Genomic DNA, 12,768 nt, shown 5'->3' with positions numbered 1-12,768 from the left:
CACGCTAGTAGGGTGCTGTAAATCACAAAGGTTTTGGCTATGTTGCCCACTTCACTAAAGTTATTAATGAATATAATTGAGCTTAGGGGCAATGAACCACAGGATTGGGCTTCTATCTGAATCCACGTTGACTCTTGTCTGTTTGTGATCCATGTTAGCATGTTGCGGATTTGGGCAGACCAGTAGTACAATTGAAGGGAGGAAAGGGCAAGACCACCCTTAGATTCAGGTTTCGATAGAGTGGAGAACTTGATCCTAGGTTTTTTATTGCCCCATATAAATTTAGTGATGCTTTGGTTAGTTGTTTTGAAAAAGGAAACTGGGAGATAGCATGGGAGCATCTGAAATAAATAGTTCAGTCCAGGGAGGACGTTCATACAGATGACATTAATTCTTCCTACTAAGCTAATTGGGAGGGAGATCCAGGTTTGGAGATCGTTCTTGATTCGATCCATGGGAGATCAATTTCCTTGAAAAGGCTATTCAGATCTGGTGTGTCTTCATAGAGCTGGTGAGTGTAATATTGAGAGGGCAGACAGTGGATTTGTTAAAATGTATCTTATAATCTGAAAACTTGCCATACTGAGCAATTGTGTCTAAAATGGGAGGGATTTCTCAGGGTTGGATATGTAGAGCAAGACATCATCCGCGTAGAGCGAAATCTTGTGCTGCAGGCCGCCTGCAGAAACACCCATAATACTTGGATTGCTCCTTATCAACTCTGCCAGAGGCTCCGCCCCCAACAAGTAGAGCAGGGGGGACATCGAGCACCCTTGTCTTGTGCCCCGTCCCAAAGGGAATCTGTCAGAGTTCAGTCCGTTAGTAGTCACCACAGCATTTGGATGAGAGTATAGAGATTTGATCCATTTAATAAAGTTTGGGCCCATATTGAACTTTTCTAAGACTGAGAACAGAAAGCTCCACTCCATCCTGTCAAACGCCTTCTCAGCATGCAGTGAAGCCAGCAGGACAGGGGTCTTCTGTGCGTTTACTTGATCAATAATATCAAAAAGACAGCGAATGTTATCAGAAGAGTATCTGTTTCTAATAAATCCAGTTTGGTCCGCTTTTATTATTTTGGGAAGAAGAGTGTTTAGTCTTTTGGCGAGCAATTTGGCAATTATTTTGTAGTCGAAATCCAACAAGCTTATGGGCCGGAAGGATGTTAAAATAATTTTATATCTTGATGATAATAATCAATACGCCTTGACTAATGCCCAAGGTTTGTAAGACAATGGGTTAAATAATTAGGCAAGGACTCAGCTTTCTGCAAAAGGTTCATTCAGCTTTATTCAGAGAACGTTCTGAGGTCAAGATAACAAAACAGTCATTATATAGTTTCTTGCTTACTTACGCACTTGCATTTACACACAAACTGTTGGTGAACTGCATCCCCCTTTGACTTCCCACACTGTTTATCACTATCCAGCTCAGCCTGTTCCTTTCCCTCAAGGTTAGGAACCCCTTGAAGTTTCTGCTCCCTTTACCATCTGGCCCCTGCCCTCTTGGGCCCACTAAACACACACACACACATTTCTCCCCCTCCAGCCTCTACTAGACTTTCTGGGACTAATCGATCATTACATTGATTATTCATTAAGCATGCTACATGACTTATAATTCATAATGATTTATTGATTCATTTACCTTTATTAGATAATTTTCTTATCAAAGGACGAGCAGGATAGAGGGTCCTTGTCTTTTTTGAGCAACACTGTAATGCGAGCTGTGTGCATTGAGTCTGGGAGAACTCAGTTTTTGCAAAGATCCTCCAGCATTGGCATGAAAATAGGGCTAAGCTGGGGCCAAAAAGCTTTATAGAACTCTCTGTGGAATCCATCTGGACCTGGGGACTTATTAGGTGGCATGGAGGTAATTGCCTCCAGGACCTCCTCAGGAGTGAAGGGGGAGTTGAGATCTTCTTGGTCGGTCTCTGATAATTTAGGTAGTGAGAGTCCCTCTAGGAAGGAGTGGAGTTCTGCCTATGTGTGTTTTCTCTCAGAGGTATATAGTTTGCAGTAAAAATCATGAAAAGCTAAATGTATATTTTTGGGGTCATATGTGACCTCGTCCTCTGCTGTTCGGATAGCTATGATTGTACGCTCTGACTGCTCTTTTTTTAATTGGTAAGCAAGCAATCTACTCGGCCTATTGCTATACTCATGGTATTTCTGTTTAGTAAAGAAAACTTTTTTTTAATCAACCGAGTATAGTCCAAATTCAGTTTGGCTTTTGCTGCTTTAAGTTGACTCCAGGAGGTGCTGTCTGGGGATTGTTTATGTACTTTTTCACAGCGTTCCTGCTCCCTCTGAAGATCTAGCCTGTGTGCTTCCATTGCTTTTTTCTTAGAGGAAGCATATGCAATTAGATGACCTCTTAGTATGGCTCCCGCAGCGTCGCACATTGTGGCCAGAGAAACAGGAGAGTCTTTGTTGTCTTGTTTGTAGTTGTCTATCCATGTAGTTACCAATGTATGGAACGCTTCGTTTGATAACATGGAGGTGTTGAATTTCCAGCTCTTTGACCTCGGGATGTTTTTGCAGAGGTCAAAGCGGAGGTGGACAAAGGCGTGATCTGAAAGTGCTATTGGTCCGATGGTACACGTGGCTGAATTTATGAAAATCTTTGGGATAAAAATGTAATCTATACGGGAGTTGGTGTTATGGACATTAGAGTAGTATGTATAGTCCATAGATGAGCTATTAGTCTCTCTCCAGATATCTATCAGTCCCATCTCTTTAGTAAGAGAGTTCAACATCTTTGCAGATCTAGGATTTGTGGTGGGGACTTGAGATGATTTGTCTAGGGTTTGGTACAATTAAAATCTCCGGCCACCACGCCAAAGGAAACATAATGCTCATTGAACATATCATTTTTGACATGAAAGCAGGAATGTCTGTGTTAGGGGCGTATATGTTTAAGATAGTAATTGGTTGCCCATACAATGACCCAGTTATCAAATAAATCTCCCCTCCGGATCAGATGTGTTTTTGTCAATTATGAATGGAACATTCTTATGGCTAAGTATGGCTGTACCTCTACTGTTTGATTTGAAAGATGAGAAATACACCTGTCCCACCCAAGCTCTGCGGAGTTTGGCATGTTCGGCATCACAGAGGTGTGTCTCTTGTAATAGTGCAATGTCTGCTTTTTCCTTTTTTAGAGCACATAGTGTCTTTTTCCGTTTTATTGCATGACCTAGACCATGGCAGTTCCATGTCAATAGATTTAAGGTACTAGTCATTGTCATCGAACAGTAATCGAACTTTAGTGCAAGTCATCTCTGGGTAAAGGTGGATAATAGTTACAGCTGCGTTCACATAAAATGTACATAAAATAACAATCTCTGAACACCCCAGCCGAGTTCCCAAACAACTCGACATATCCCGTTGGATCTATTACCCCCCCGCTCAGTCTCAATTCTGTGTTCCGAAAAAATAATAAAAAATAAAAAATAATTTAAAAAAACGGGAACAGTTAGCAACGCACAACGTCTCCCCCTCCCCACCAAAGAAATGCGTCATCCTCTCCTCTCCGCCCCACATTGAGTAAATGACAACGTAGCCCCCGTCCAGACCACATTAAAAGAGGGAGAACATAAAATCAATAGTCCAGCCTACATATACCTCCCCCAATGGACATAGGGAACCACAAGTAATAATAGCAACAACAGAAAAAGGGAAATAAAAGTAGGCTGAAACGTTAGTAGGCCTAGGTTAGGCTATATAGCCTATCCCTCTCAGCTAAAGGAAAATAAATCTAGATTAGTCGGCTATAATGACATTTAGCGGGGCGGGTGGGTTTTTGGATGTTGTCTATATGTTGTCTTACCTCCTTTAGTAATAACAGTAATCACATTTAGTCATTGGTCCATTTCTCATTGACCAGGATTGTCTTTTCAAAAAAGGTTTTACCTCTTCGGGAGTTTTGAAGTGTCGCAGGGCTCTTTGGTGAAAAATCCTGAGCTCGTTTGGTTTTTGAATCCCCTAAAGATGCCTCGGTCAATGGAGTATTTCTTCACCTCGTCAAACTCTCAGCACTTTCGGCGTATTCCAGCTGACAGGTCCTGGTGTAAAGTGAGTTTGGCATTTCCCACTGTAATGGTATTGATTTTCGCCGCTTGTAGGACTCGTTCCTTGTCGGTGAATCTCAGGAAACGTATGGTGATTGGGCGCGGTGGTTGTCTGGCTGCTGGTGGGGGCCTCAGTGCTCGGTGAGCTCTCTCCAGTTCTATGGGCCTGTCGGTGGACAGGTGGAGCCACTCGGGAAGTTTGTCTTGCAGGTAGCAGATCAGTGGCATATTTCCCTCTTCTTTTTCACCCAGATTTAATAGAACACAATTATTCCCCCTGTTTTCCAGGTCCTCTGTTTTCTCCTCCAGATCCTCTATTTTCTTTTTAGCATATGCTATTGTTTCCATGGCATCTGTCAATAAGTTTTCCATGGATAGGATTCGCCCCTCTGCCTCGTCCAGGCGCCCCGCATTTATGGTTATCTTGTTGTTGATGTCAGGCAAAGCATTTTCCAGGATTGTCACCTTGCCCCCCATCGCACTGAGCTGAGAGTTAATGGCATCTAATTTAATGTTGAGTTCTGTACGTTGGGATCTCAGCCCAGAAAGGATGTCTTCGACAGGGTGCGAGGTTGGCATTCGTTGGGCCTCGGGGGGAATGGGTCCTCTTGCTCCTGGCTAATGGCGCTAGCTTTTTCTGAAGCTAGCTGCTTCTTGGAGGCTTTTTCCGTCGCTAGTGCTCGAGTCCGGGTAAAAATGTCACCTGTAATGTCGACTTTTGTAGCCGCCATGACTTTTTGACTAAAGCTAAAGGAGTTTAAACTTGAAGTGGAGGTAAGATTAGGAATTGGAAACTACTTGTGCGGAACTCTTAGTTCATGCGGCCATCTCGTTCAAGTGTCACGTGATCCCCCAAACACATTTTCAATAAGAGTAGCTGTTTAAACAAAGGTTAGCCATGTGTTGGCAAACATTTATGTCCAAGTCAAGAAAGCTTACCAGCAGCCAGCAGCACTTTTCCCACATTTTGTTACATTACAGCCTTATTCTAAAATGCAGGTAGCCTAGTGGTTAGAGCATTGGGCCAGTAACCAAAAGGTTGCTGGATCGAATTCCCAAGTTGACAAGGTAAAAATCTGTCGTTCTGCCCCTGAACAAGGCAGTTAACCCACTGTTCTCCGGCCGGCCGTCATTTGAAATAATCATTTGTTTTTAACTGACTTGCCTAGTTAAATAAAGACAAAATTAAAGACAGAAATACCCCATAATGACAATGCAACAACAGGTTTGCAAATTTATAAAACATAAAAAACAGAAATACCTTATTAGTATTTAGACCCTTTGCTATGAGACTCGAAATTGAGCTCAGGTGATGATTTGGAAAGGCACACACCTGTCTACAGTATATAAGGTCCCACAGTTGACAGTGCATGTAGGAGCAGAAACCAAGCCATGAGGTCGAAGGAATTGTCCGTAGTGAGCCGAGACAGGATTCTGTCGAGGCACAGATCTGGGGAAGGGTACCAAAAAATGTCTGCAGCATTGAAGGTTCCCAAGAATAAAGTGGCCTCCAACATTCTTAAATGGAAGAAAGTTTGGAACCACCAAGACTCTTACTAGAGCTGACCGCTCGGCCAAACTGAGCAATCGGGGGAGAAGGGCCTTGGTCAGGGAGGTGACCAAGAACCCGATGGTCACTCAGAGAGCTCCAGAGTTCCTCTGTGGAGATGGGAGAACCTTCCAGAAGGACAACCATCTCTGCAGCCCTCCACCAATCAGGCCTTTATGGTAGTGGCCAGATGGAAGCCACTCCTCAGTAAAAAGGCACATGACAGCGTACTTGGAGTTTGCCAAAAGGCACCTAAAGGACTCTCAGACCCTGAGAAGCAAGATTCTCTGGTCTGATGAAACCAAGATTGAACTCTTTGGCCTGAATGCCAAGCGTCATGTCTGGAGGAAACCTGGCACCATCTCTTCGGTAAAGTATGGTGGTAGCATGTCCTTGAGTGGCCCAGCCAGAGCCCGGACTTGAACCCGATCGAATATCTCTGGAGAGACTTCAATATAGCTGTGCAGCAACACTCCCCATCCAACCTGACAGCTTGAGAGGATCTGTAGAGAAGAATGGGAGAAACTCCCAATACAGGTGTGCCAAGCTTGTAGCGTCATATCCAAGAAGATTCAAGGCTGTAATTGCTGGCAAAGGTGCTTCAACAAAGTACTGAGTAAAGAGTCTGAATACTTACGTAAATGTATATTTGGGTTTTTACCCCTGTGCAAGAGGGCAGGTATAGTTTGAGATGGATTACATCCCTATTTATATAACTGAATGACAAAAAATGGGAGAATACAAATCGAAATGGTAGGAAGACCAGCAGGAGTAAAAAATGTCAGCAATTACAGAAAATAGCTTATCTGTGAATCCTATAGAACAAATAATGGCTCAAATGTTCAGAAGCATTGACGACAGACAGTAAGGATCATTTGAAAGAGAAAAAGGATCCACTTTCTTCAACCTGTCTTATTTCCTCTTTATCTTCAGTACTTCATGTACTGAGTGTGGATTGTGGTAGTATTTAATGGACTCCTATTCCTCTTCCCATCGCCTCTCTCTCGTGTCTTCCTCTCCATCAGATAGCATGTCAGTGATTCAGGGTGTTGACCCTCACAGTAACCTCTGGAGTGTGTGGCTGTCACTCTTCATGTTACCACTTGGTCAGTAAGTCAGTGTGCTCAACCAAGCCTTAAGCTCCCCTCTTCTTTAATCTATTGATACAACTCTAAATCCACAGTGGACAACTCCATTCAATCTGTTCTCATTTTCATCCATTTCATCTACTCTTTTACCCCTCTTGTCTTCCCGCTTTCTCTCAAACTGGCCACACTCTCCTAATACCACCAGTTTGAATATAGTGTACCAGATATAGTTTACTAGCATCACCGCCTGAACTCCAATCTAGCGACTTTCTAAGTAAAATGTATGACTTCACATTACTTGAATGCCTTCCCTGTAGCTCAGTTGGTAGAGCATGGTGTTTGCAACACCAGGGTTGTGGGTTCAATTCCCACGGGGGGCCAGCACAGAAAAAAAAAAAATGTATGAGTTGTATGAAATGTATGCATTCACTACTGTAAGTCGCTCTGGATAAGAGCGTCTGCTAAATGACTAAAATGTAAAATGTAAAATGTTGAACATTAATTACACTGTATGATGTATTTCATCTCACAAATAAGAAACTCCTGGACAAATTCTATTCCCACAGACATGTTCCTGGTAGTTAGTCGCTGAGAGACTTTCCATAGAACTTTACCAGAATGGTAAATCTCCCATCTGTTTTTCCTCAGAACATCCTGAATAAATATAATCTTTTTACTATTTTATTTATTGGAAGGTCTTGATTCAATCCGTAGTGCTGAAGATCCACGCTGTAGCGAAATTGAAATGTAAAGGCCCAGCGCAATCAACATTCTGTTTTGCCTGTGTCTTATATCATATGGTACAACAGCTGTAAAGGCGTGAAAAAATGTGATCTGTGTTAGTTTCTGGTTGGAAATACACTGAACAAAAAATATAAACACAACATGCAACAATTTCAAAGATGTTACATAGTTACAGTTCATATAAAGAAATTAGTCAACTTAAATAAACTCTAATCTATAGCTGTCACATTTGTTTTTATTTTATTTCACCTTTACTTAACCAGGTAGGCCAGTTGAGAACAAGTTCTCATTTACAACTGCGACCTGGCCAAGATAAAGCAAAGCAGTGCGACACAAACAACCGAGTTACACATGGAATAAACAAACATACAGTCAATAACACAATAGAAAAGTCTATATACAATGTGTGCACATGACTGGGGCGTGGATCAGAAAAACAGTCAGTAACTGGTTTGACCACCATTTGCCTCATACAACGCGACACATTTCCTTCAAATAGATTTGATCAGGCTGTTGATTGTGACTTGTGGAATGTTGTCTCACTCCTCTTCAATGGCTGTGCAAAGTTGCTGGATATTGGCGGGAACTGGAACACGCTGTCGTACATGTCGATCCAGAGCATCCCAAACATGCTCAATGGGTGATATGTCTGGTGAGCATGCAGGCCATCGAAGAACTGGGACATTTTCAGCTTCCAGGAATTGCGTACAGATCCTTGTGACATGGGGCCGTGCACTATAATGCTGAAACATGAGGTGATGGCGGTGGATGAATGGCACAACAATGAACCTCAGGATCTCATCACGGTATCTCTGCATTCAAATTGCCATCAATAAAATGCAATTGTGTTCATTGTCCGTAGCTTATGCCTTCCCATACCATAACCCCATCGCCACCATGGATCACTCTGTTCACAACTTTGACATTAGCAAACCGCTCGCCCACACAACACCATACACGCCGTCTGCCCGATAGAGTTTAAACCGGGATTCATTCATGAAGAACACACTTCTTTAGTGTGCCAATGGCCATCGAAGGTCAGCATTTGCCCACTGAAGTCAGTTACGATGCAGAACTACAGTCAAGACCCTGATGAGAACGACGAGCACGCAGATGAGCTTCCCTGAGACGGTTTCTGACAATTTGGGCAGGTTATTGGTGGCTGGTCTCAGACGATCCCACAGGTGAAGCCAGATGTGGAGGTCCTGGGCTGGCGTGGTTACACATGGTCTGTGGTTGTGAGGCTGGTTGGACGTACTGCCAAATTCTCTAAAACGACATTGGAGGCGTCTTATGGTAGAGAAATGAACACAAAATTGTATGGCAACAGCTCTGGTGGACATTCCTGCAGTCTGCATTCCAATTGCACACTCCCTTATGACATCTCGGGCAATGTGTTGTATGATAAAACTGCACATTTTAGAGTGGCATTTTGTTCCCAGCACCAGGTGCACCTGTGTAATGATCCTGCTCTTAAATATCTTGGCAAAGGAGAAATGCTAACAGGGATGTATTTAAATTATATATATCTCTTTATTTAACTAGGCAATTCAGTTAAGAACAAATTCTTATTTACAATGACGGCCTACCCCGGCCAAATCATATCCAAGACAACGCTGGGCCAATTGCGCACCGCCCTATGGGACTTCCAATCACAGCCGTTTGTGATACAGCCTGAAATCGAACCAGGGTCTGTAGTGACACCTCTAGCACTGAGATGCAGTGCCTTAGACTGCTGCACCACTCGGGAGCCCCGTAAACATGTTGTCCCAAACATTTCAGAGAAATAAGCTTTTTGTGCTTATGTAAAATTTCTGGCTGCATTGGGCTTTTAAAAAACTTAATTTCCGTTTGAGCTGACATATGCAGTGTTCACCGTGAATGCAGTCTCCGTGAACACAGGAACATTGCCTTTAAATTTCAATCATGCTGTAGTGCGGATCTTCAGCGCAACGGATTGAATCGAGCCCTTGGGGTTTTCAGGAAAGTGGTGAGCTGGCTCCAACCACAAGGAGCTCTTCATCGACATTAAGGAAAAAACTGAACTACACAACACACATCCATGATGAAACATACAGTACAGTACTCAAAACACCATGATGTCAAAACACATACTAGCATCCCTACTGAATTTCAAGGAGACATGCAGAGGGACAGACACTCATAACTCAAAAAGGTGTTACTGCTAAGACAATATGGCGACCATGCTTCAACCAAAACGTAGTGCACAATTCTCAGCACATTTCTGACATTTGGTTTCTGAATGACATTTGTGACTGAACGCATCACTCACACTTGGGTCTGATATGTGGAGCCAGATTTAATCCTCACTTGAATATACAGTGAACCTGAGGCTCACTGTCAGCAGTACACAATTTAAGACACAGCAGGAGTGAGAAGAGTGTGTGCGTGTGAGAGAGAAATACTGAGAAGAAAAGGAATGACAGAATGAAAGGAGAGTCTATTGGGCTGAGAGAACCCAGAAAGGATCTTCCTCTCCAATAAAAACAAATTAAGTTTGAATTAAAAAAATGAATGGCTTAAAGGGACAACAGTACAATGTGAAATATTCAAAAGGATAGCATTCTTTGAAGCAGTTAGTAAGTGTATTCATAGTTCATATACATATTGACAGGTTTCTAATACAGCATGTTTTCAATATCATACTTGTTTTCTTTCAGTTCAACATTTTTTTTTACAAGTACAATAATAAAAAAATGATAGACAACACCACGTACGACTCACTTTTTTAGTTTATGGCAACGCTTCTTTTGAATGCATTTAGCATATCTTGATCCATATCTTAAGTGTCATTGAGAAATTAACCTATTAAAGTACTTAGGATATACTGACTCCTTGTTCCACAGTAAAGGTGGGGACTCCCAGTCCCAGTCATTCCAAAAACCCTCTAGATTCCAAAAGGTTTTGGTAATGCTCGTTAGAATTTTGTCAGCCAAATGTGACTTTCTTTTCACATAAAACCCCACCCATATACTGAACAGGGTCCACCACAACGAAAACACTTGGTTTACCTGTCAAGTGACGTCTTCTCCCAATCCACATGGTCAAAGATGGCAGGCATGCATTAGTCAATATTGTGATCTCCTCCTGTCAGGGTTCAATTGTTCTCTCAGCACATTATTAATATTTTGTTTGAAAAATAAGATCATGTCCATTCGATTTTCATGAATACTATCTGTACCGTAAAAACCCCAAGGATGAAAAATAAGAACACTTTTCAAAGGACCAAAAATGGACACTCAAATCCACATTTTCACACACATTCACTCTTATACATACGCACTTTGAAAGGCAACAAATGTCCATTCTCCAAGGCAATAATGTCTTTGTGGCAACTCGGCCTTGACATTCCAAATGATGTCATTCTGGCACCTCCCTCTCCAGGAATGATAAAATATCCGATGTTTGATAAATGTTGACAAAATATAAATGGAGATACATCCATTTCAGTAAATACTGATGCAGATACAAAATAATAATGATAACTAAAATAATGATTATGAAGGTTATGATAAAATACTACATGAAGTAGATACATTGCCTCTCCTTTCAACTATAATGTCAACTTTTCACCCCAACGCTCTCTTATAGTCCTCTGGGTGGGTTGTTCCCAATACTCTGATTCATAACATTTGGACAAAAAAACATGATCGATAAAATGACTAGAGCCATGATGGAAAGAAGAGTTTGAAGGTATTTCCAGAAATGCAAAGTTTGCCTAGAGAGGCTGTTTGTTTCTTTTAAGAGGAAGTTCCTTTCTGTTCCGTCACTCGCAATGTCTCGTTCTGTCCCACCTTGGTCTTCCTTTTTAGTCTTCCTCAGCGTTGCTTTGATCGTTTTTTTCTTTTTAAAGTAAGGAGTTTTTTAAAGTTAATTCCTGTTCAGAAATTTTACAATCCTCTTTTTTCTCCGTCATCATAGTCCATCCGTCAAAAGATGCACGTCCCATCCTGTTTAGGGCTGTTTGTTTCACTGACAATCCTCATCGTCCAAGCATACCTAGGAAAGGATACAAAAAGCAAGTGTGTATTGACACCAGGGATTAAACAACCCTGTGTGTGGTCGAAACAGTGGGCATATCCAAATCTATGATGAGCAGAATACTTTATTTTTTAACTTTATGCTACCTTGAAGCTTATGATATAAACAAAAATAATAAGCAGCCCTGGGCTAATAAATACTTGGCTTCATCTTTAACAGACACTTTCTTTGGTTTAACAATTTGCTAATTTGAGGATCATTTGGGGGGGATATGAACACAAACAAATAGAACAGGGTGCTCAGTCTCATAAACAAATATTAGTCTTTTCCAATCCTTCAGAGTTGCAACGTCGCACCACTGCCTTTTAAAAACTTACCGATCCTATACTCCTGCGTCTCTTCCTCCTCAGTGTCTCTCTCAGCCTCTTTCAGACTGCTCAAGGTACACAGATTTAGCTGGCTGGCTGCTCTGGGGAAACTGCCGAATATAAGAGGGGGTGGGGGAGGTGCAAAGGAGAGAAGGTAATTCAAGTGGTAATTAGTTTCAACTATAGTGGCAGAATTTAGTTTCTTAATAACTATAGTGGCATAATTTTGTTTCTTAATAACTACAGTGGCATAATTTTGTTTCTTAATAACTATAGTGGCATCATTTTGTTTCTTAATAACTATAGTGGCATCATTTTGTTTCTTAATAACTATAGTGGCACATGAAATAAAGGAATTTTAAATATATTAACACAATGAAGAGTCACAAATATTTGGTTTTCCTAGGAATTATATAATAACCAACCTCTCCCTTTTTACCTTGTGCTTCGGACATCGTAGTGAAAAATTATCTTCATTCAGAGAGCAGTCTGAGGAGAGGTGAAGGAAAAGTGATACAAATGACATAACCATCAACTCAGAAAATTATAACACTCAATATAATTGGGTACTATTGTTATAGTTACAGTAGGCAGTGGGAGGCAAGGTTTAGGGCACAGCATATGAGTAATGAGATATAACATTCGGTATTAAGGAACTATTTTGCTGCTCTTACCTGCATCCATGGCACACGGGTAGTGATATCTCAGTGTGCAGCCTTTGCTGTAACAGCCAAGGGTTGAGCCAACCATTTCACAATATGAGCAGACCTGAACACAGACAGACATAACATGGAGAATAACAGAAGAAAGTGCAAAAATCGATTAAACTTAGAACTGTGGACTTCTGAGAACTGCTTTAGGTATATTGAGCTGAAAAAAATCTCTATATAGCAACCAATATCATTACATTGTATACTGTATAGACGTCAACAACAAAAAAGATTA

At 41.5% G+C, this 12,768-nt stretch overlaps 1 protein-coding gene across 1 annotated transcript in view; it reads right to left on the bottom strand.

Moving 5' to 3' along the window:
* Positions 1 to 12,768, bottom strand: part of LOC106601207 (germ cell-specific gene 1-like protein) — a 51,544-nt gene that overhangs the window by 14,297 nt on the left and 24,479 nt on the right. The window contains exons 3-6 of the mRNA XM_014193216.2: positions 12,498 to 12,591; positions 12,263 to 12,312; positions 11,833 to 11,933; positions 10,486 to 11,473 (exon numbers count right to left, since the gene is read on the bottom strand). Of these exons, the coding sequence (XP_014048691.2) occupies positions 10,486 to 10,535 (50 nt within the window). The 5' untranslated portion in view covers positions 10,536 to 11,473; positions 11,833 to 11,933; positions 12,263 to 12,312; positions 12,498 to 12,591. The remainder of the gene's footprint in view (positions 1 to 10,485; positions 11,474 to 11,832; positions 11,934 to 12,262; positions 12,313 to 12,497; positions 12,592 to 12,768) is intronic.

Source organism: Salmo salar, chromosome ssa03 (genome assembly GCF_905237065.1).
Source record: "Salmo salar chromosome ssa03, Ssal_v3.1, whole genome shotgun sequence".
NCBI lineage: Eukaryota > Metazoa > Chordata > Actinopteri > Salmoniformes > Salmonidae > Salmo > Salmo salar.
The sequence above is the reverse complement of the archived record's forward strand: the minus strand, read 5'-3'. Positions and strand labels throughout refer to the sequence as shown.